Here is a 26,095-nt window from a genome sequence, read left to right as displayed (position 1 = left end):
ATACAATTTTGCAATTCTAAGAAAAATATCAGAACTTAAAATACTAAGACGTTATTTTTTGAACATTATTTATTTGTTTTACATCTTAACAGTCCTTCAGCACTTTTATAAACATTGGTCATAATAAGTTTCACATATAGTAACTATAGCTAAAGAAGCTAAACTGGTATCCTTCTTGTAAGTACAAAGTAATAATCCAAGGTTGCCGTTTTTTCCATAATCAATTTAAAAATTTCAAATTTGATGCTAGATGAGTATGCGATTCTTTTACAATTATTTACCAAACCAGACAGCTGCCTGTACAAAATAGTTGAATCATCATGGTATTGAGAGTATATAAAGGAATTGTTCTACAGAATTTATCTATTAATCTGTTAGAAACTTGGACTTAATTGATGTAATTTTAGAAGTTTTGAATTTTCCCTTTTTGTTTTTTAGTGTAATGTAAATAGTGAAAAAATTGATTTAATTTATTTGAGTTTAGTAGAAAAGAAACTAATGGCCATCTAAATTTTTTCTTGGACGTACAAAAACATATCTTGAATAAAAGTTTTTTTTATAATTTACTCAAATTAAATTTTCTCACTTCTGATTATTCACCATTTTTATCTAGGATTTATCATTTTGTTTCACTGTAAAGCTTAAGAAATACATTAATCTACCAAATATATTTATGGGGAAAAAATCATGCAGAGATATAATTATTTTGTTATTTTATCTTTCTGTTCCTCTTTTATTGCATGAAGTGTCACATATTGACATCATTTGATTTTTTCTTTTCTCTTAGTTGTTTAATTAAATTAGTAAAGCAATTTTCTAAATTTGTCTAGCTTTTCCGTATAAATATATAGAATCTCCATAGAAATTTTACCTAACTAGTTTTATCCATGAAGAAATACATCATTCTTTTTTCAGTACTTTGTTAAAGGAGCGCCAGTGTGTTATTTTAAGTAAAACTAGTTTATTATTTTTATACATGTTTAATGAAATCAAATAAATTTCTGTGTTCAGTTTTTCATTTCCCCAAGACGATGAACGTAAATAAAGTCTTTACTATTTGTTTATGTTATATTGTCTAGCTTATTGTGCTTTCTTTGATGTAGAGTATGTTTCAAAAATAGGACACACTGTTTTCTTGGATTCTCAATATAGTTCTATATTGAGAATATATTCTCAAAATAGTCAGGTAATTTTTATTTTTAAATGAACAAAATTTTTTTTAGGCATAATCCATTGAAATTTGCTTTTAAATAATAGGGAAGAGTATTTTTGTTAACTGTGCCTTTAAATTTTTATTTATGTAATTATAAATACATACAGAGAGATAGATGTTATCTCATTTACAGTAGCCTGAATATGTACACATATGCCTCTCTTTGTTAAATGTTGTGAAACTAAACAAAATAAAACATTAATCTCTTTTAAATAGGAAGAGGGATATAAAAAGAGTAGGGGAATTGTGGTGGAGTTAAAAATAGATTAGGGAACTAATAGTAGGCATTAGTGGGGCAGCTAGTTCATTAAAATATAGTGATCAATTTTTCAAAAAATAGTTTTGTGAAACTTGATGTTATTACTATTCTTAATTTTTTCTTTTATCTTTTTTATATCTATCAATCAAGTATTGGGATTGGCTCTTACTTTTTAAACGCCAAATCATGTATTCTTACAACTTTTTTCATATATTGTTTTTTTTTTTTACTCACTGATAAATTAATTTCATTATTCTTGTTAAACAAAATGTTCCATATAAATGTTTGTATTGTGTCATTACAGTACTTATTATTATTATAATATGTAGACTTAATGACATCACATAATTATTTTTATTTAATTTTAATGTAAATTGAATAATTGGATGAACATTGTGATAGCCGTATTTAAATTTGAAGATCATTTGATCATGTTTTGTAAATCTGTATCAGAATGGTTTATTTCCATTGTACATAAGGTCATAGAATACTGATATATTTTCCAACCTTGGCTTTTAGGGAGATTTTTTCTTGTTATGTGTAATAACTTATACTAGCCCAACAACTGATGATTTTCGGTAAAAATATATCCTATCCTGCAATGTCCCAACAAAATGAATTATGCAACATGCAATAGCAACACAAATTATAACTTGTCTCCAAACAAATTAAATGATTTGTTTTTTTTTCAATTCTCTTATATTTTGAAATTTTTTTGTTTGTATTTTTCAGGTGACAGTAATTTCTTTGGTTGATTTCCCTGTAAAGTAGAATTAAAAAAAAATTGTTGGTAATACAGTTTTTCTTTATTTTATCATCAGCCGTTATGTGATATTCTCCATTCCTTCATAATTCTTAATAATCTGCATAATTATTGGATTTTTTTTTGTAATGATAACATTTTATCAAATTTACATACATTAAATTTTTCCTATTTTTTGGACAGTAACAACTCATATTCATCTATTAAAATTAAAAAAAAAAAAAGATTTTCCAAGTAATTAAAAGAGAAATCCCTTAAATTCCCTTACCTGGTACAGTGAAAACTTTCTAAAATCTGGAACCTCTTTATAAAAAAATTCATCAAAAGGGATGATTATTTAAGTTCCAGATTAATCTTTACAGAAATTTTAAATCCGTGTAAAATATTTATAAAAAGATGGATATCTATAAAGTGGAGAAAAGAAATAAGTTGATGAATACTGTACAGCTATATAGATCTGTAGAGTATTGTCTTTTAAATAGCTATCTATGGTGATTCATTGCCAAAAAATGTTTATTCCAATATTTTTCTTTAAGTAATATCAATTTGATAGACTCAGATCTCATGTAATAAGTAATACAGCTGGTGATGACCATTGACGAAAAAATTATAACAAACTTGTATATGCTTAATCTAGTAATTCACTTACTTTCTGCATAATGTTGATTTTTTTACACCTGAATAAAGAATTCCTTCTGTTCAGAGTGACCATGTGTTTAGTATAAATTCTCTCTTCTTACTTGTTTCTTCTTATTGCTTCTTGACCCAGTATAGTGTTTAAAACTTGTATAAATAAGCTTTGTCAATATTTCTGTTAAGTTTTTAATTTATATAAAAAGTACTTTGTGAATAAAGATAAATTTAATTTGTAAAATTAATGTGAATGAAATTTATGATAAGTTTAATTGCATTTATTTAAGGAAGTCTGAAACTCCTTAAAATACTGAAAGTGAAGTAGCTGAAAAAGTTGCAGTTATAGAAAACAAAATTAACAATGCACTAAAAAGAGGTGCATTAAACAGTTGTTAGTGACTTAAGTGACGAATTATGGAAAAATATGTTAATTTATAAAACAGTAATTGAATTTGATGGTATAAAAATTAAACTTTAAAAAGCAAATGAAGTTTGATTATTTCTTATAATAATTACTTTTTCAATATACAGTACATATTAGCCATTATTAAATAAAAATGTTAAAATAATTATTTAGTTTTTTATTCTATGACGCTTGGACTTTCTTGTCAAAGAAACTAATGCTAAACGTGACTGATTTAAGCCCTCAGTATTTCAAATGAAAAAACAGAGATGATATTTCACCATAAAGTTAGCCAACCTCAATAGTGGAGGTCAGTTATTATTAATTCTTTCATATATAATGTCAGTCTCCTACAATATTACACAATTACAAGTGTATATATGTTTATATTTATAAACTGTACATTTAACTTTACTGGAAAAGTAATGATTTCATATTTTTATGTTATTAATTTTCTAATATTTTATTTTCCTTTCACAACCCTTAACCATATATCAGAAGAAAAAAATCTTTTATATTGTCAGATATTAATACTGCTAATTGCTTTCACCATGATAGCAAGATATTACACTATTATTCTATGAAAATGTGACAACTATTTTAACTGTTTAGCTGATAATGCAATTCCAAGGGAGGGCTTAAATTGCTAATATAAGTTTTTACCAAGCAATCTTTATAGAATTGGTGGTTTCAAGATTCATTAAAATTATTATTTAACGTATAACTAAAGAAAAAAGGATTTCATGGATGCAAAGATTCACAAGAAAACCAACTATAATTTCTCCCTCTGTATGCGTGAATTATGTTTTGCAAGTTGAATTTTATATGAATTGTATTTGACATAAAGTTGATAGAAAATTTATTATTAGAAAACAAAATTTTCCTTAATTTGTGAATATGTTTGTTATTTCCGTGAAATTGGGGTTAAAAATTGACAATTTTTTGACTTGTTTTGTATCAAAATATTAATATAAAAAACACAGGATTACTGTAAGAAAGACTGTTCCTTACATTATGAATTAATTACAGATTATTGGGCTGTAAATTTACAAAATTAATGAATCTAGTATGAAATTTAAAAAACTTTTCATTCATTATAAAAACATTTTCTATTGCATAAAAAACTAATTTTAGTTATAGTTAAATTATCAGTTAAAATGTTGTAGCAACCTATATTAACTAGAAACTTATCACGAATAGTAAAAGAAATTCATTTATTCTATTTGATATATTTTTATAAAGCTATTTTAATACAAGCCTCTAGCTATGTTTTATGAAAAAACATTAGTTGTTAGGTCAGGAAGTAGTAGACTACCTGACTGACTAAACCTTCAGATTATTATTTTAGTTTTTTCTTTAAAAAAAAAAAAGAAGAAACGAAATGAAAATTTAAAACTCAATAAAAACTTATCCAAAGTAACAGTAATAAAAAACAAAATTTTTAGGCACAGCTAGCCGTAGGATTTAAAATAGTTCAGTTGTCTGTTCTGAGAATCAAACCAATAGTGCTGTCTTGTCTGCATGATATAAGTCACATCTTGTCCTTTCAATTTTTTAACAGATTAATATATAAGCCAGGAATCATCTTGGTCAAAGGCTCAAGGATAGTATTTGACAGCAGTATGATAAGTTTATTGTGCTTCCTGTATCATATGTGTACTGAACGCAAATCAATTAGGATTTGATGCTTATTAAATACATTATTAAGAATATAGTTCTTAATACAACAAGTCGTAACAGTTCATTTAATATATTTTTCATTTGAAGTTTCTACTGCCAGTAAATAATAGTATTTGCCTTTGATTATAAGAGTATAAGGTATACTCCAATTTTTAAGGAAAATAGCATGAAAAAAAGATATACAGATATGAACAGTAAGATAATTTTTTTTTGCCAGAACTTCTACATAGGCTTCTTTCAGTTGTTTTACTTGCAAGGATAGTTAAGTGACAAATTAAAAAAAAAAATTAATAGTGTAAGAATTTGTTTGTGTGATATTTATTATATTTTCATTGTTTACTGATTTTTTACTTTTCAAACAAAGATACAGTATTACTTTCAGTTACATAGTGCAAGCGGGTGGGGGAAATTAATTTTCTTTGTTTTGAGCTATGAGGAGTATAAAAATACCATTCTCTTAAATTATGGTTATCTTTTATAATTATTTTTATATATATTTATTTTTTTTGTCTTCAGTCATTTGACTGGTTTGATGCAGCTCTCCAAGATTCGCTATCTAGTGCCAGTTGTTTCATTTCGGTATACCCCCTACATCCCTAACAATTTGTTTTACATATTTCAAACTTTGCCTGCCTGCACAGTTTTTCCCTTCTACCTGTCCCTCCAATATTATAGAAACTATTCCAGGATGCCTTAATTTGTGGCCTATAAGTCATTCTCTTCTTTTAACTATATTTTTCCAAATGCTTCTTTCTTCATCAATTTGTCACTTTATCCACCCATCTATTTTTTAACCTTCTCCTGTGGCACCACATTTCAAAAGCTAATATTTTCTTCTCAGGTACTCCGATCATCTCAAGTTTCACTTCCATATAGCTAAGCTCCAAACATATATTTACAGATATGTTTTCCTGATTTTTAAATTAATTTTTGATGTAAACAAATTATATTTTGGACTGAAAGCTCATTTCGCCTGTGCTGTTTGGCATTTTATATTGCTCCTGCTTCGTCCATCTTATATATTTATATGCCTATGTATAAAATCTTGTGGCTCGAAAATCTCAAAATTTATATGATCAATTTCATTGAAATTTAGATGTGCAGTAGTAGTGTATCTGAAGTTGTGCATGTGAAAATTTGATGAAATCTAGTTGAGTTGTTCTTGAGTTATGCTCAATTAAGGTCAAAAAAAATTTTGCAGGGCAAGTTAGAAACGTGGTTATGATGCTGAAAGTTGAAATGTTGACATTTCTTATTCTACAGTATCTATTGTTAGCAATATTGTTTTTGTTTTCAGGGTGTTTTTGTTTGTTTTTAGTATGGCCAGTTGACAGCTTGGTTCTTCTCTTTCCTTCTTTTATATTATTTGTTAATAATGCCTTCCACTATGAATATTTTAAAAGAAGATGGTTCGTAACCATCTTGTTGAAAATAAAGTCAATCATTGAAAAAAATTGAAAAATAGTCAATCATTCTTATTGTGTTAATACAGTTCAGAATTATATCACAATAACAAAATCATTAATGATTAGCCATCGTGTCAGATATATATTTTGCTTTCTTTACACGCCATGTCTTATTCAGAATGGAACATATACGTACTTGTTAAGAAAATTATTACTAGAAAAAATCACTTGTCTTCTTATATGGTTTATTATTGTGTTTATAATAAATATTGAGTTTTTTTAAAATAATACAGTTTAAATGATTTTGAATCCTTTCAGAGGAATGTTCCATAAAATTTTGAATTTGAGAAAAATTGCAGTGTCATAAGTCAATTTTTAAATATTGTAACTGTACAAACTTATCTGTTCAGAAATGCGTACACTTCTATAACTTGTGGTGGTATATTGAAATGTTTTTCATGAAAACAGAAACCGTATTAATTAATTAATTAATCACATTAAAATTATTGCACATCTCCAGCAGTAAACAAACTTATTTATTTTACAGAAAAACAAAAAAAAATGTATGCTGGAATTTTATTTTATGTGCAAGACAGACTTAGCAGAAGTTTGTGCTAGTTGCTTAACAGATGTACTGTGATATGTTCATGCTGTTAGACTGTCATTATTATTATGGTTTCAGTACATGATTGTAATTTTGAATTTTTATTTCAAAAACTACTAACAAAATATAATGTTTACCAAAATATAATAAATTAAAAATTTCAGTATTTATTTACCACAGAAATCAATGTTTTTAATAATTTAAACTAATAGAATAAAAAATAATTAAAAATTTTATATCCACCTTACCAGCAAAAAATTCAAGTAATTCTACAAAGTTGTGCAGAATGCAGTTATAATTTATTTAAGCAAAATAAATAACCTGGCTTAGTGAGGGATTATTATATATTTTTTATGCTTTTTCAACTCTTACTCAACTGCTCATTATTTAAGTTGTTTTGCTGGTAAGGTGGATATAAAATTTTTAATTATTTTTTATTTTATTAAAAACAAAATTATCAGCAGAAACCTTGTTTAAGAAATCTATTAATTTAAACTACTTGATTTATTATTAATAAAATAATTCTGTCAGCCTAGTATTAATAAAAAAAGATGGATTAAAGAAATTGTGCCTAACAAAATTTGGTAATCACTGAAAAAAAATTCATGTACAAGGAAAGAAGCTTGGGGTAGGAATAAACATTCAAGCTGGAAAAAAAACCCCGTTTCACAAATTTATAATAGTGTTTTTCCACACAAGATGGGCACCAGTGCAAAGAAAACTGGTTATCGGACATGTGTGAGTCCAGTATTGTAGTTTCCCCTAGTCCAATACAAAATGATTAATATTTTTTCATTTAATAGTTCTTATTGTTTGAAATATTGGGTAGTCTAAAGTAAGTTATCACTTGAAAGAGCACAAAAAATATACAGTCTGAGTTGTTTTATTTATATATTTGTAAAAATACATCACTAATCCAGATTGTTAATGTTGCTTAAATAATTTATAATTGCATTCTACTGAACTTTGTAGAATTATTTGAATTTTAACTGAATTGACCAAAAAGGCTACTGCAGTTATCTTATCAGTAAATACCTCCTGTAATCTCACTATTTCCTGTTACACTCTTCTTAAAGGACAGGAAATGTAGGGTAACCACTTGCTATATGTTGGTTGTTGAATGTTATTTTTATGAGGAACTTTTGTTATAGATACGTATAAATAGATTTTTACATTTACTGTTTGTAAATAATTTATTACCCAGAACTGTAGTACAGTATTTATACACATTACTGTCTTGTCCTGCTATGCAGGTTTTTCAGTTTTAAAAACACTCATGTTTCTTTATTATTGTGATAATTATAATGCACATAGATGGTATACACCTGCTTATTTATAAATTGTGACTAAGAAACTGATACTTCTGAAATTTATTTTCTTGTTTGACTGTATGTAGTGCATTTACTATAGTTTCAACTTGGGTGTACGTATTGAGCATATTAGTATCAAGTTATGTTATGAATGCATTGATGATTAAGACTATATTTTGGTAGTGTTTCCCAAATTATTATGCTGCTATTGAATCGGTGTTGAATTAGACTGTTCTTGATGTTGAGATTAAAATTTTCAGTTACATGTAGCTTGATACTAAGAAACTTAGAGTTTCATGTTTATTTTTAGATTCATACTTTAATCATAAGGGTAGAATTCTTCAGAATAAATATTTTTGTTTGTTAATTTTTTTTTTTATTTGAGGTTATTGTGTCCTTGACTGGTTGTAAACCTTATCTCAGTAGTGTATTTAGTCATTTGTTATGTTGTCAAGACAGATAATTGATTTTGGATTGGCTTCAATCCAAATATAATGAAGTTATTGATTTGTCATCTGTCCACACAGGAAGATGTATTCTGCTTATGTCTTAATTTTATTTATCATACTTATCCCTCCTTATAGTACACATCATGCACACTCTTGGTTTCATCATCCTTTCTTTTTTATTTTTTCCTGTTTAGCCTCTGTTAATTACCTTTCAGATAATACTTCAGAGGATGATATGTATGAGTGTAAATGAAGAGTAGTCTTGTACAGTCTCAGTTGGACTATTCCTGAGATGTGTGGTTAATTGAAATCCAACCACCAAAGAACACCGGTATCCATGATTTAGTATTCAAATCCATGTAAAAATGATGGTTTCATCATCCTAATTCAGTGTTTCTCAACCTTTCAGTATTTACATCCAAATTTTCAATCATAGTTTTTTATCACGCCCCTCTCCCTTACAATAATAACATATTTGAGTATTTTGATGTTAAAGCTACACTACATCCTTAATTACAAACCTTACAAATTACCAAGAATAAGTAAATTTATTGATATATGGGAACACCGATCCGCTGCATTGACAAAACCAGAATCTATGCCTCTATTGATATCTGTTTTATGTCCTCCATATTGGACATTCTCGCGGCTTCACGAGAAGTCCCGATTTGTCTCAAACATTCTGGAACGTCTGCGCAAATGTGTATAAATGCTTGCACCTCGTTCAATCCCAGCCTGTCTTAGTCAAGTTGATCCTTTTATTGCTATCGAATCTATTATAAATGATTTATGTTGTAATTTTGTAATTTACATGTTAATTGAAATTCACAGCAGTAGATTGATACAGAATCATGGATAAATTTTTAAGTGGGTGTAAGCGAGCATTAGACGATAGTGAAATATCAGCAAGTGCACAGACATGAGCATGGTTCTGAAAATAAAATCAAGAAAATTCTCAAAAATACTTAAATTTTGGGTGTACCACTACTAAAGTAAATGAAGAAGAAAGACCCCTGTGAGTCATTTGATCAAAAATTTTATCAGTAGACAGCATGAAACCTAATAAACTTGCATGACATTTGGAAATGCTTTATAGTGAGTATGTTAACAAACCCCGAAAATTCTTTTAATTAAAATTAAAATCCTATGATAAGCAAACATCATTTTTAAAAACCTTTGTGGGAGAATAAAAAAGCTGTACTTGCCTCTTACAAAGTTTCATATAAAATAGCCAGATGTAAAAACCCTTACACCATTGGCAAAAAGCTTATTTTGCCAGGTGCAATTGAGATGTAGAAACTATCTTTGGAGATAATTTTGTCAACAACTGTAGTTCATACCTCTATCAAATATACTGTTGCCTGTCAAATTTGTGATATAGCATAAGATGTACAGCATCAGCTTTTCAGGAAGTTGCGTGAAAAATTGTTTTCAATTCAGCGTGATCAGGCAACAAATAAAGATGCTCATTTCATTGCCTATGTTCGATTTTGTGATGTATGTCAACAAGAATATGTATGTAATATATAATAGTAGTATGTAATATACATGTAAGAAGAAATCTTCATAGACGTCATGGCAAGTGGCGAAATCAAAAGACAATTTAGTAATAAATCACTCTGAATTTTGGGCAGGCGTGGATGATGAGTTTTCTGCACTGAAAACAAGACCATTTTCAAGTTGTCTTATGTGGTGAAAATATAAATCCTTCCTTTTGGGATCTTTTCTTTTCAAAAAATATTAAGTTATAAAAACATTGAATATGTTAGTTTAAAAATAATGGTGGTAATATTATCATATTTCAATGTTTTGGTACCCCTTTCTTTTTAAAAGGGGTCTTAAAATCTCTACTTATAATTTGTCAGCAAGGTTTCTTTCAGTATTTAATTCTGATTTTTTCCATGCAACTTTATCATGATATTCAAATTTTAATCAACGTTTTAATCACCTCAAAACTTTTAAAAAATTCATTCACATGGAATTTAACTAAGACTATAACCACAAATAATCAGTTTATAGGAAAATAATTCCAAGATAATTATGTTTTACATCATAAGTATATCTTTATAAAAACGGAAGTTTTGTTTCTTGTTATTAATAGTAATTTTAGGTAAACTGCTTGCTAATACTTTTGAATACACAATAAATTATAAATATTGTTACTTTTAGGCTATTTGTTTTAGTTATTAATTCAAGATGGCCACTTTTAAGCACTTTTTATATAGAATAAGCAGACTTAAAAAGAATGTTTATATATTAAAAAAATATATATATAAAATATTATAAAGAAAAATATTAGCCTTGTTCAACTTTGTAAAGTTTTGAGAATGACATATTTCAGGAAAAAATACAATAATTTTAAGTATAGTTTTTCGTTAGGAAACAGCATTTTTTAAACTACCTTATAGAAATCCATAAAAATAGTAAAACATGCCCAAACTGCAATTTAAAAAAAAAATTAAATTTTTGAAGGGTATTATTTATTAATAATAATATGAATATTCAGTACAAAATTTCCAACAAAAAAACATGTATGATTAATTATTTAATGCACTATTCTAAATAACTAAAGTGGAGTGGAGATAGGCCCAAGTTATAACCAGTTCACATCTTGAAGGATTAATGTTGACTGTATTCAGATTACAATTCTTAATAAAGTAATAATAAAGTAATTATTAATTTGAAATTGAAGGACGTCCTGTTGATTATCAGTACAACATAATTGGTTCCTAGAGAGTAGTCACAAATTAAGTATCTGTGATTTTTTATGTATATATATATATATATATACATGGCAAATGTTCCCAGTTGAGGCTGTTTCTTCTACATTGTATCAAACTGCCTCAGTATTTTCCTTCATATGCTTCTTTAACTAACATGTTTGGATAATCAGTGGTTTATACCAGCATTTCACAACCTGGGAATTGTGAAATTAGCCTACAACTTCACACGTAACCAAAATGAAATCATTTTTTGAGAAAAAATCATTTGTTATAAATATTTCACTTATTATAGTGCACATGTAAAGAAAATAAATTAATGGAATGGTTACATTTGTTTTTCATTTAAAAGTTTCTCCATACATGGATGGATCTATGTTAGGAACACATAAACACAAATTGTTTTCAAGGGATAAAAGGCAATTACTGTATTTAGTTTATAGCGCAACCATAAAAAAAACCCTTTTCACAGAGGTAAGATCTGATGAAAGCAATTACTATTTCAATGCTGCTGTGACTAAATCTCCACATTCACTTAAACAAGCAAGCTAAAACATACCTAAATTTTCAGATGTGGATTCTAGTTGTAATGTTTTATCGGCAGACATTTTGATGAACTGGTCATAGAACACAACTGGTAACTTAGCAGCTGCAACATTATTTTCACTAAATGGATTCAGTACCCATCTCTTCAAGAAATCATTTTTATCTTCTGGGAAATAGTGTTCCAACTGAATTTTTAGTTCTCGCACATGCATCTTCATGCTATCCAAACTGTGATGAATAAAAGTGTTTTGTTCATCAAAATTTCTCTCAGTGAAGTGAATAGAAACATATCAAACTTTTTCTTTGAAGGCAAATAATCCACATATCAAGCTTCTTAATGAAAGCATGAACTTTGTCTGACGTTAATAAAAATTTTTATCACCTCCTTGTAAATTCACATACAAGTTTAAATGCAAAAATACATCAGCTAAGTAAGCCAATAGCAACCAACATATACTCATTGTTGTGTAAAAACATTGTGAATGGTGTTCGTTTATCCTGGGAAAATATTAATTCATCTTGCAATTCTAATAACCAGATTATAACACTTTCCCCCAATAACCGTCTAACTTCCATATGGAAAATGAAGAGATTCTTTCTTTTCACCCATTTTATCACATAGTTTAACAAACAGCCTATTCTGTAACTGTCGACTTTTAATAAAATTAACCATTTTTACAGCTTTATAAAGATTTTGATTTAGTTTTTCCGGCATATTTTTTGTAACAAGAGCATGTCTGTGAAGGAAGCAGTGCGGCCATTCCATCCTTAGTATAAGACGATCTTTTAATTCTTACAGAAAACCATTTTTTTCTTGTTATTAAAAATCACAACATATTACTTTGCACCAACACTATATATTGAAAACATTTTGTCCAATCTATGTTAAGTTTTCGGTATCTCCATAAAAAATATCAAAAAGACGTCCTGTTGCATGACAAAAAATGACCAAAGTCATTTTTTGCTTGATAAGTCCTGTTGCTTGATGTATAATTATCATTTATCACATTTATATCTCACAAAACATAAAAACTGAGAAATATTTGCCTTATCTGTTGATTCATTAAATTGGGTACAAAAAAATTCACAGCTGAATTATCTGATCGTAAATGTTGGCATCCATCATAGCCATCATAGGTTCACCTTGATGCTGTGTCATTATAAAGCAGAATTTTTTTCAATTACTTCACAATTTCCAGCCTATTAAAACATTGATCATATCAATTGTAGCAGGCAGTATGAGGTTTTCTGTGTTTATATGGGGTTTGGATATATTACCTACTCATAATGCTACAAGATAAGATGCTTCAACTGTAGTTTTATCAGTATGACTTGATTTACAAATGGAAGCTTGTTGGTTTTCAGAGCATGTAATTTTCTTTCAAAAAATTCCAAGGGTTTGCTTTTATGATCCTGATGCTTAGTTTCGAAGTGTCAAATTAATTTTGATGTCTTCATGTTTTCATTGAAGAGGACTTGAAAGCAAACATGCTGTGGCTTTCCATCCAATGAGTAAAACCATAATTTATATAACTGTCATAGTACAATCCTATCTTTTTACCAATTTATTTATTGAATGTAGATGACTCACTTAGATTTTTCACAAAAGTATCCATTTTCCATATTAATCTGATATAATCTTAATCCATAATAATCTCCCCAATTATTATTATTTTCAATAAAACTACACTTTTTAAAACTTAAATAAAGGCATTGCTATCAACACAGCTAAATAGTTTTTACTAGGTTTCATTGGGTTGGGGTTGGGGATCGCAAAATATTCATTAAGTTTATTTTTTTTTTTTACTTTTTGGGGATCGTGGAGTTAAAAAGGTTGAGAATAAATGTTTATACATACTTATATTTGCAGCTTCATGTAGTACCTACTATATTGTCAAGCCTTCTAAATCAATCAAACCCACCTTTGTTGATAAAAAAAAAGCTCTTCTGTTTCACTTCATAGTTTCTGTTATGTCTGAAATATAGTATATTTATAATATATTTCACACATATTGATCTCTACATTGATAAATTAAAGTCCTTTGCAAAGGTAGTTTAGAAAATACAGTCGATTGAATTTGCTAATTCATTCTGTTAAAATATGTACTGCTATGTACATATGTAATATGTGGGGTGTAATAGGTGGGGTATGTAATTGTAAGTTCTCTTAGTTTCTTCAACTAAGACAAAACTTCATTTTAATGACAGTTGAATGGCATGAATTACATTTTATGGTTATTTATTTTTATTCCTGATTCTGATAGTTTCAAGCTCTGTATTTTTCTTCTAAGGCTTCCTTGAATTTTTTAAAAAGGTTATCTTTTCCTTTTTTCTGTTGTTCTATTACAAAACATCTATATGCTAATACAGAAGTGTTGATTATTCTAATTATAGAAATTTATATTGTAATTAATATAACAAATTTAAAGTAACATTAAACCTAATACTACACATTACATAACACAAAATCATGATAATAGAAATTTTTTTGGCTAAAACGTTTGAGAAAGATATATATTGTATAAAATGTTCACTAAACAGATGGTGACATCTGTAAATGAATATTGAAAGATCTTTAATTAAATCACCCGTGTAAAACATTATTCATTAAAAAAAACAAATTGGTTAAAGTAGCTGTAGAATAAAAAAAGATTCAGTCAGAAGGCTGATCAAAGGAGGTAATAAAAATATAGAAATATTGCAAGAACACTTATTACACAATAATCATTACCCTTATTCTTTATACCATCCATCAGTCTACTTTAAGTAAATTAAGTGGTCATTATAAGTATGTTGTTATGCAAATGGTGATAGATTAATCAGTCATAAATTGGGGAGAAGTGGTTTACTGTACTAAAGAATTTTAGTTAAATGCATCAAAATTTTCAGAAAATCTTTCAATTTGTTGTAATAAAAAGAAATTGAATGTTACATTTATCTAACACACCTATGGTACTGCAATTAAATCATAACAGAATGCAAAAAGTATTTGTTTCTAAAAATAGAGTACTATGTTTTGTGAAGATGTACTTATGAAAAATACACATTACTAATGCAAATAAAATTCATAGTTATTTTTGCCCGCTTTGTTTGCCTATTGTATATTTTCAACACTGAATTTTTGTCTTAGCTTCATAAATTTTTATCTGGGGACTGTTTCCTGTACAGAGGCATAAGTAATTCCTAAATTACCAATTTGGTGTAAACAAAGGCCTCCAAACCTTACTAAGATACAAATTACATCCTATTATTTGAAAGAACTAAGTAGATTTAATTTATTCCAAATAGCAAACAATCTGCAGTATTTTTTATTTTCTTTAGGTATTGTTTCTATAGGTGGATTTTTGTGTTTTTGCTTTGGTAGGATGTAACTTCTGTAGTGTATTTCTGTTATTTATGGAGTAAAATTAGTTTCTCTGTGAACTTTGTATTGTGTATTTATTTCCACTCACTGAACTATGTCTAATATGTATTATGTAGTTAATTACACCTGAAGTGAATTCCTTTAAATAGTAATTTAATTATTAATAAAAAATAAGCATTGTAGAAGTTAGTTAAAAGAAGTATTGGTTTTAGTACTCCAGTGTGTCATTATAATTTCTAAAATTTAAAAAATACAAAATAGAGTAAAAAGCCTTTTCGTTAAGCAGTTTTATTTGTATTTCATACTGCAGACCACAACTATGAAAATAATTATAAGATATTTAGCTACCTCAATAAATGATCAGATGTACCAATATATATATTATATACACATATCCATACGTAACTTTACTTTATCATTAAATAGTCAAATAAAAATAATCTCTTGTTACAAAAGTCCACATTATTTCATATTTACATATATTGTTCTTGAAATGGGGAAAAAAGGTTTAATGCTCTTTGAAATGCATATTTTTATGGTTTTATTTATATTATTTCTTAGGTATGCCTTTTAATTAAATATATTGCTTACAGTTATAAACAGGTATTAAAAAAGGTTAATTCTTTTTATTTTAATCTAATTATTGCTCTTCTATAATAAACCGATTTTTTTAATATCATCCAAATATTGATATTTTTGCATTTGTCCATTGTACTGATTGTCTTAATTTGAAAGTTGTTGTGCCCATTCTGATCATGATAATTTAAGATTTTTTATACTTATTAGTAAGATTATTCATTTATTTGTAAAGTAAATGTTCTTGGGTCGAGTGTTGAAAATAGTCTTATCATTTTCAGATAATTTTTTATTTTTATTTTTTTTTTTCAGTTATGAAAATAATTTTCTATAATTATTATAATTGTTGTTGTCAATTATTTATATTGTATTTCATATTATTGGAGATAATTGTGGAATCAAGAGGCACATTATGTGTTATATGTCATTTTTATTTGACAGTGCATGAGAATTGATGAAGACAGGAATAATAAAAATGAGAAGTGTAAAGGATAAAAGTATGCCTGCTATTAAATGATATAATTTACAAATACAAATCAGGAAAGGAATATTGTTTCAAGGATTACCACAGAAAATGGAGTTGATAAGAAAATAGTTCAGAAGAGATAGATAATGCTGTAACAAAATATTAGAAACTTTCGAGCATATAAGTATAAAAATAAAATGCTTATTGGACAAAAGATCAACCAACATTAGCGATAAAAAATAGCACAAATATAAAGAAAAATATATGGTCAAGAAATCACCTTCTGTCATTTGTACTTGGGACGCATCAAACAAACTCAAGTGATTCTCACATCTGCTGATTTTCTTCCTATATTTCTACTAAATAACTGCCTTGCAATCATTCATCACATTCTTGGTTACGCACATTATGCAGTATTGAAGTACAAATTAAAATTGAAACTCGAATGGCAGAGTTCAACATAATAATGTATGAAATTAAGAAAGCTGTTAAAAAAATTTTTTAAGGTATGAGACAAGTATCTGAACTGTAGATTTTACACTGCTGGTTTTTCTCTGTTCAGATGGGAGCACTTCACACTCCAGCTTGATCACATTCAGTCTATTTGGATATATTCATCATTGCTTATCTATTTTAAATGTTTGTTTTTAAGTACCTTTTAGAATTAAACTGCAGTAACCTTTTTTTTTGTGGTGATCGGACAGCTATAGGCTTTTTTTGTCATTGGCAGATTAATTTTTTTTACGTCAAATTTTATTGTATTACCAGAAGAGATGATTAAGAAAAAAAGTAATTTTTTGTAATTTCATTACTTTTTAGTAAGATCACAATTTGATTGAGTTCTAAAGATTTAAACTACTATATGACTAAAACAGCATATGATACATCCAGAATTACATTGTTGGTTACACCAGATAGAACTTAAAAATTACTATATAAAATCTGAGAATTTTCAGATTGTTGTTGGTTACATGTAAACCACAACTATTAAACATTAATCTATAAATTATAGGATTGTCTCCATTAAACACCGTCTGATGTCTTATCAAATTGAAATTTGTTTGTATTTATATATTTATTACGTTTCTAATATATTTAATTTTATTCATCTTTATTAAATTTTAATATTTCTAAGTATGTGTTAATATCAGAATAGAATGCTTATTGTTTATTAGATGGTAAATACCAACAAAATTTCAGTCTTAATAAACCATAAGACAGTGTTTGAGGGAGACGATCTTATAAAAACTGTAACAAATAGCAACACTTGTGTAAATTAATACCTATTTTCATTATTTTTATTTTAAAATCTTTATTATGCAATAACAGAATTATTTCAATCGTAACTGATGATGCAGGATTCTGCAAAAGTACTGTATGAAAAGTTAAGATAAAATGTCTTATCTCAATATTCTGTACAATGCGGTTTATTTAATAGAATTTAAATATAATTAATTTATAATTATATATGCAAAATGTTACTATACTGTTTATGTATGTTATAAAATACAAAGAATATATGCATATTTTCTAAACACCCTTCTAACTTCCCCCACTCAAATTTCTTGAAACTTTAATTGAGCTTAATTGAAGAGTAACTCAACCAAAATTCATAAAATTTTCACATGCAGACTTTAGGTACACTACTACAACATATCTAAATTTCAATGAAATTGATTTAGAAGTTTTGGAAATTTTCAAGGCACAAAATTTCACATGTCTATAAATATATAAGGAAACCCCAATTTAAGTGAATAGTATTTTTGTACTCCTCATACCTCAAAACCTAAAGAAATTTCACTTTTCACCCTCCCCCCTCCATTCAAACCACCCGATTGAAAGTAATACCATACTTTTATTCAGAAAGTCTGTATAAAAAATATATAGATTATATTTTTGACAGTAGAATGAGAACATTAAAAAAAACCATATAAGTCAAACTGTTTAAAAAAAATGTTATGAAGAGTTTTAAATTAGGTGAATTAGTAGGAAATGAAATGTTTTTAAGATGAATTGAAGAGAAGTTGTAATATGTTGTATAAAAAGAAAAAAACAAGTTATAAATTGAATTTTCAGTGTTTGTTAATTATGTTGTAAAAGAAAGTTTAGAGGATAGAACTATAAAGGAAGATAAACATTGAAGTAATCTCAAATGCAGTACTTTTATCTGGCTTAATGAGTTAAATTCTAGAGTTTTTTTTTTTTAAACACCCTACGTATTGATAAATATCTCTTGTTAGAGAACTTTAAATAATTTTTAAAATTATAAACTATTTTATTTACTTTTCCTAAATCTATTTCTATTCATTTTTTTTTAATGCTATTCTTTTATAGTTATCTATTTATTTATTTTGTTTTTTGGTTGTTGTTTGTTTCAGCCCCAGTAACTGATTGCATTTACTCGAGTACCTGTGCATAGATGTTAGCAGCAAATTTAAAAAACTGTTGTAGTCGCTGGTGTTTTTTATAAATTTTTTAAGGTGTTGAACAGATCTGTTGAAACCATGAAGATAAATTAATGATTCAATTTAACATTTCATTGCATTTGACCATCTTTTCATATTCTTATAATCATGGTTCAGTGAACCTAATTTCTAGAAATATACAAAGTAATTGTGATAAAATTGTTATTACTGTTATGTATATTATGCAGTATACTGCAGCTGTGTTAACACTATTGGGTGTATCACATAGCTGTGTTGTGAGGTAAGCCAAAATGATGATGAAGAGTGGAAGTTGAAATGGCCGAAAGTGACGGAAACAATCGTTATATAGTCCAAGTGTTTGTGGGAGCACTATCACAACACTATGAAGCACTTTCAGTCGAAGCAAGTAAACAGACAACATCTGAGGAAATTGTTACGTGCATCGCAGAGCGATTGTCACTTTGTGGTGGAGGAGGTGGATTCGAATTGGCTGAAGTGGTCGGTGATGCTCTTGGAAGAGAATGTAAGGAACGCAGGTTGGGACCAAATGAATGCCCGGTTGCAGTTATGCTATTATGGCCGAAGACATCTGCCGCCCAGCAGGAATATTACAGGTGTACAATTCATTTAGAGACGTAAAGTAAAGAATGCTATTAGTACTGTTAATGTTATACATAAATTTGCTAGACATTTTTAATTCTGTACAATCTGAAATCAAATTATATTGCCACTAGATAGTTCTGAAAAATAATAAACAAAATCTTAGGACTTCAGTGGTTTTTTTTTTGTAAAAATTACAAATTTGACTTAGTTTAGACAGTATGTTTGAATTATATCTAAAAAAGTCTCCAACACATCAGATGTTATGAGTGTACAGTTTTCAAAGCAAAACCACAAACAAGTATTTCAGGACAGACAATAGTAACATTTCAATTATGTATGCAAAAATGTAAAATTTTTAGGATAGATTAGTTTTTCGAGTAAACTACGTATTTCATGTAACCCTACCATAAAAAAATCTGGGAAATTAAAGTAGGAGAATGAGGACTAAAAATTCTTAGATTCTTGATGTAGTCTTCTTCATTTTATCATTTGATGTTCATTATCCTACCTCATTGATTACTGTGTTATCTTAATTTTTTTTGTTTCTTTCCAAATTAATTTAGGTGAATAAGAAACAATAAAACATATTTTTGATGAATTTATATTTAAGAAATACCAGAATAGAATCTGGTTCATTAATTTCTTAATTCAATGATAAGTGTTCAAGAAATAGAAAAAAATCCCCCAGATTTCAGAAATTCACTGTAAGAGTAGAGTGAGGGAGGAAACAGTCAGATTTGTCTGTAAACAAAGAACTCCTAAGCTTTGCTTGTCCTATCCACCTCTTCAGCATCAATGGATAGAGAATGTCATATTAACTTTATTCATTTTACATTTCACATTCCACATGACACATTTGTCAATGCAAAACACAACAAGAGACCATACAGTGATATAAAAAATGTTTTAATTATTTTTTTGATACTTTTTTAAATTAATATTTATATACTTACAAAATTATTGATCGATTTAAAGGAACAACCGTTGCTTTCAGTTATAACGGATTATGATTTAATTTTAAATTTCACTATTAATTACTAAAATAATACTTAAGTAATATGTATCATATATGAATAATATAATATAATATTGATGTTTACAATCAGTATGATACATAAGATGATAATCAACTTCAGTATGTTATGAAAAAATACCATTAACTATCTTTACTTTTTGGTATAAAAATAAAAACAGTTTGATGTATCTAAGATTAATTTAATAAACAGGTAAGAAAGATAAATAGAATAAGCAGTTGATCATTTCTTCTTTGTCATAAAAATGTAATATTTGCTAATGTAAATATTAATAGAATGAATTAATAATGCCTCTGTTGAATGAGCTAACAACTAATACGTATATTTAAATGTATTTGAATGTCTACTTAATGATATTTCAGCTCCTAGAACTGTCAGAAATCAAAATTTGCCTCTTCTTGTGGGAAATAAATCTATAATAGAATATTTTGGCTGATACAAAGTTTATTTTTTTAAAGTTAAAATTTAGACCATTTTAAGATAAACAAAGACCTTATATAAAGTTAATTTTATTACATAAGTTATCCTAATAATAGCAGCTGTTATCAAATTGTAATTACATATGAGAGATGAATATTGTAACGTATGAAAAATGACAAACCTGACCAGAATTCAAATTCAGAAAAAAAAATAAATGCCACCTTTGCCATAGAGATTTATTGAGTGGTAGTGTATATTATAACATGTACTTAATTATTATTGTTGTTATTAATATTGATAAATAAACCATGAAATAGAGTAATAATTGAACTTATTCTTGTAAGTTCTGTTCAGAAATATAGCATAAAATGTTTTTTTCTGTGCTCATAAACTACAGAATTATTTCCAAGAAGTTGTACTGTGTTTCAGTTAGAAGAATAATGATTTTGTATTGGATTTGTTAAGTTAAAATGAAACATTATTATTATATTAAATTATATTATTAAATACAATTCCTTAGAAAATTTTATGAACAATATTGTTATTGAACGTTGTCTAAAATTGATTGATTTATTTTTAATTGTGAATACTGTATTTCTTCAAATTTAAGATGCACCCTAAATTTAGTAGATAATATCTGGAAAAAATAATAATATCCAGTAGAAATATTAAAATACTGTATAATTTATTTATTGTAAATTATATTAAGTCATATAAGTATTTTGTATGTATCACTACTTTTCATTAAGTTCATCATGTTTAAAAAATAAACATAAAAAGTCAAATAGTGGCTACTTAACAACAATTTATTGAATAATACAAATATGCAATAAAACACCTAAATCGAAAGCACTTAACACTGTATTTTACATTATAGGCCCTCAAATGTAATGTAGTTTGCTACATACATATTTAGCTTTATAATTATGGTATTTTATCACTAATCAGAATAATTTTTTGTGACTAAACAGTGTGTCTCGTTAGCTTTGTATATTGTTGTCGAGTCATCGTCATCTGTTTCATCTGAGTCGGATTTGTTTGCATCAGTGTATTCCAAACTACATCATCTTCAGAACCATCCAATCCATTCAACAAGCAGCACTTCAAGAATGATTTTTTAACTATTTCTGATGGCAAATCATTCCAAGCTTTTGAAATCCATTCTACAATCATAGCTGCTGATACTCGTTTAATTTTGCCACTTGGTGTAAGGGGATGTTTGTATTCAGTCAACCGCTGATTGTATTGTGCATGAATACAATATTTAAAAGATTTATTAACACAAACATCCAGTGGGTTATAACTGACTTGTCGTACCTCCAGGAATTTCAGCTAAATCACATTTTCCATTTGTCAATCTTGTTTTAATGTTGTCAGACAAATGACCACGAAAAGCAACTAACACTAACATTTATTTTGTCTTCACTCATTTGACTGGTTTGATACAGCTCTCCAAGATTCCCTATCTAGTGCCAGTCATTTCATTTCAATATACCCCTACATCCTACATCCCTAGCAATTTGCTTTACATGTTCCAAACATTGCCTGCACAATGTTTCCCATTTACCTGCCCCTCCAATATCAAAGCGACTATTGGAGGATGCCTTAATATTTGGCCTGTAAGTTTGTCTCTCTTTTAATTATACTTTTCCAAATGCTTCTTTTTTTCATCAATTTACTACAACACCTCTTCATTTGTCACTTTCTCCACCCATCTGATTTTTAACATTCTCTTATAGCACTACATTTTAAAAGCTTCTAATCCTTTCTTCTCAAATACTCTGATCTTCAAAGTTTCACTTCCATATAAAGCTATGCTCCAAACATATACTTTCAAAAATGTCTTCCTGATGTTTAAATTAATTTTTGATGTAAGCAAATTATATTTCAGACTGAAAGCTCATTTCACGTGTGCTATTCTGCATTTATATCGCTCCTGCTTTTTCCACCTTTAGTAATTCTACTTGCCAAACAACAGAATTCTTTTACCTTCATAATGTTATCCTATCTTTATATTCACTGGTCCATCTACATTATTTCTACTACGTTTCATTACTTTAGTTTTGTTCTTGTTTATTTTCATGTGATAGTTCTTGCGTAGGACTTCATCTATGCCGTTCATTGTTTCTTCTAAATCCTTTTTATTCTCGGCTAGAATTACTATATCATCAGAAAATCGTAGCATCTTTATATTTTCACCTTGCACTGTTACTCCGGATTTAAATTGTTCTTTAACATCATTAACTGCTAGTTCTATGTAAATATTAAAAAGTAATGGGGATAGGGAACATCCTTGTCTGACTCCATTTTTTTATTACTGCTTCTTTCTTGTGCTCTTTGATTATTACTGTTGCTGTTTGGTTCCTGTAAATGTTAGCAATTGTTCTATCTCTGTATTTGAACTCAATTTTTTTAAAATGCTGAACATTTTATTCCAGTCTACTTTATCAATTGCCTTTTTTAAGTCTATAAATGCTATGTATCTTAGTTTGTTTTTCTTTAATCTTCCTTCTACTATTAATCTAAACACTAAAATTGCTTCTTTTGTCCCTATACTTTTCCTGAAACCAAATTGGTCTTCTAACACTTCTTCCACTCTCCTCTCAATTCTGTACAGAATTCTAGTTAAGATTTTTGATGCGTGTGTAGTTAACCTAATTATTCTGAATTCTTCACATTTACCTGCTCCTGCTTTCTTCGGTATCATGACAATAACACTCTTTTTCAAGTCTGGCAGAACTTCCTCTTCTTTGTAAATATTACACACCTGTTTGTGCAATCTGTTGCTTCCTCTCCTGCACTGCACAGTAATCCTGTCTATCCCAGGAGCATTCCTGCCATTCAAATTTTTTAATGCCCTATTAAAGTAAGATCAGTGTATTGTATCTCCCTTTTCATCCTCTTCGACCTGCTCTTTTTCCTCTACCAGTTTCTAAATTTATTTCCTTTATTTAATTCTTCAATATATTCCTCCCACCTGTCGACCTTTTCTTTTGTATTATAAATTAGTATACCATCTATTGTATTTTAATTTAAGTACCACAAAATTCTTCTTAACTTTCCTGTTGCTTCATCTATTATACCAATGATCATTTCTCTTTCCACTTCTGAACACTTTTCTTTAATCCATTCTTCTTTCACTAATTTGCACTTTGTGTTAATAGTATTTCTTAATTGTCGATAGTTCCTTTTACCTTCTTCATCACTAGCATTCTTATACTTTCTACACTCATCCATCAGCTGCAATATATCCTCTATCCTAGGTTTTCTACCAGTTCTCTTTGTTCCGCCTAAGTTCGCTTCTACTGATTTAAAAATTTCGTTGTTAACATTCTCCCATTCTTCTTCTATATTTTTACCTTATTGTTACTCAGACCTCTTGTAATGTCCTCCTCAAAAATCGTCTTTACCTCCTCTCCCTCAAGTTTCTCTAAATTCCAATTCATCTGACACCTTTTCTTAAGGTTTTTAAACCCCAATTTACATTTCATTATCACCAAATTATGGGCGCTATCAATGTCTCCTCTAGGATATGCTTTGCAAAGAGTTGATTTCTAAATTTTTGTTTAACCATGATGTAATCTGATACCTTGCAGTATCATCAGGCTTTTTCTGTGTATATTCTTCTATTATGATTGTTAAACTGGGTGTTAGCAATTACTAAATTATACTTCCTGAAAAACTCAATAAGTTGGTTCCCTGTTTCATTCTTTTTGTTCAGCCCATATTCACCCACAATACTTCCTTCCTTGCCTTTTCCAGCACTTGCACTCCAATCTCCAACTATTATTACATTTTTATCCCCTTTTATTCTTTAATTACTTTGTCAGTTTCTTCATATACACACTCTTACCTCATCACCATGGGCACTTGTAGGCATACAGATGTTAACATCATTATCGGCTTGATTTTATCCTTATTACGATTCTATCACTAAGTTTTTTTTAAATGTTCTACTCTCTTCCCTATTTTCTTGTTCATTATGAAACCTACTCCTACCTGCCCTTTATTTGATACCAAGTTAATTATTCTAAAATCACCTGACCAAAAGTTGTTGCCCTCTTACCACCAAACCTTGTTAATACGTACTACATCTACATTTATCCATTTCCCTCTTTAAATTCTAACCTACCATCCATTTTTAGACTTCTAATATTTCACACTCTTCTATTTCACCCTTCCGTAGTAGTCCCCACCTAGTGATCCAAACGGGGCACTAGTTTACCTCTGGAATACTTTACCAAGGAAGGCATCTCTATCTTTGTTACATGAAGATGCAGAGCGCTACATTTTCTTGGAAAAAGAAGCAGCCGTATTTTTCCATTGCTTTCAGCTGCGCAATACTCAGAAGATTAAGCAATGTTGATATGACTGTTTATGTCCTGACCTATGCCCTAAACAACTACTGAAAGAGCTGCTTCTCTCTTTCAGGAATAATTTCTTAGTCTGGCTCTTAACAGATACCTATCTGATATGGTTTTTTGATCCAGCTACTCTGTATCACTGAGCACTCAAGCCCCCTCACCATCAGCAAGGTCTCATGATTCATAGAAGGCAATAACTTATTGCTTCGTTTCAGAGGTTCTTCTTGTCTAAATTCCCATACACATCCTAACTAATGTCGCATTAGATCACTCATCATCCAGGCGTTCTGTTGAGCTCGAACAATTACACCATTACAGATTCTTTTGGTACACCATCACATCAGCAGGTAAAATAACTTTGTGTCTTAAGTCTGCATCATATGTGAAATGCTTTTCTGATGATGAAATGGTTAGAAAAACACAACAAAGAGAATGGAATGGCTATGGAAAAAACAGACCGATTTGTAACTACAGTAGTATACCATATGCCTGTTCAACATCGAAATGAGGTTAGACAGGAAACATGAAACATGTGTATGTCATAATGCATGGAGCACATGCATAAATTCCAGAAAGTTTTTCACTAAATTATCATTTCATCAATTTCACCATCACATTCTTTTGGTACATTGTTCCTGTTCAAAATTACATACAGCAGTAATTTACTTCTGTCAGCACTAGCACTCAACATTACAGTTACTCTTACTTTCTCATATCCGGTTGTTTTCACCATTACTTTTTTTTTGCCCTTTCTAACTTACGGTGTAATTTGGTGGCATATCAAAGAACACAGCAACCTCATCACTATTATCAATTTGACTGAGACAGTATTGTTTCTTTAATTTTTGATCAATTA

The 26,095-nt window shown here is 28.4% G+C and overlaps 1 protein-coding gene across 8 annotated transcripts in view; it reads left to right on the top strand.

Moving 5' to 3' along the window:
• LOC142324637 (unconventional myosin-IXa-like) overlaps positions 1 to 26,095 on the top strand; it is a 198,086-nt gene that overhangs the window by 9,438 nt on the left and 162,553 nt on the right. For 7 of the 8 annotated variants that reach the window (XM_075365531.1, XM_075365515.1, XM_075365494.1 and 4 more), the window contains exon 2: positions 18,771 to 19,432. In XM_075365531.1, coding sequence (XP_075221646.1) covers positions 19,134 to 19,432 — 299 coding nt within the window. In that variant the 5' untranslated portion in view covers positions 18,771 to 19,133. Of the gene's footprint in view, positions 1 to 9,551; positions 9,736 to 18,770; positions 19,433 to 26,095 lie in introns of all 8 variants that reach the window. The other variant, XM_075365500.1, reaches the window with a different exon arrangement.

Source organism: Lycorma delicatula, chromosome 1, assembly GCF_047948215.1.
Source record: "Lycorma delicatula isolate Av1 chromosome 1, ASM4794821v1, whole genome shotgun sequence".
NCBI classification, from domain to species: Eukaryota; Metazoa; Arthropoda; class Insecta; order Hemiptera; family Fulgoridae; genus Lycorma; species Lycorma delicatula.
The sequence above is the reverse complement of the archived record's forward strand: the minus strand, read 5'-3'. Positions and strand labels throughout refer to the sequence as shown.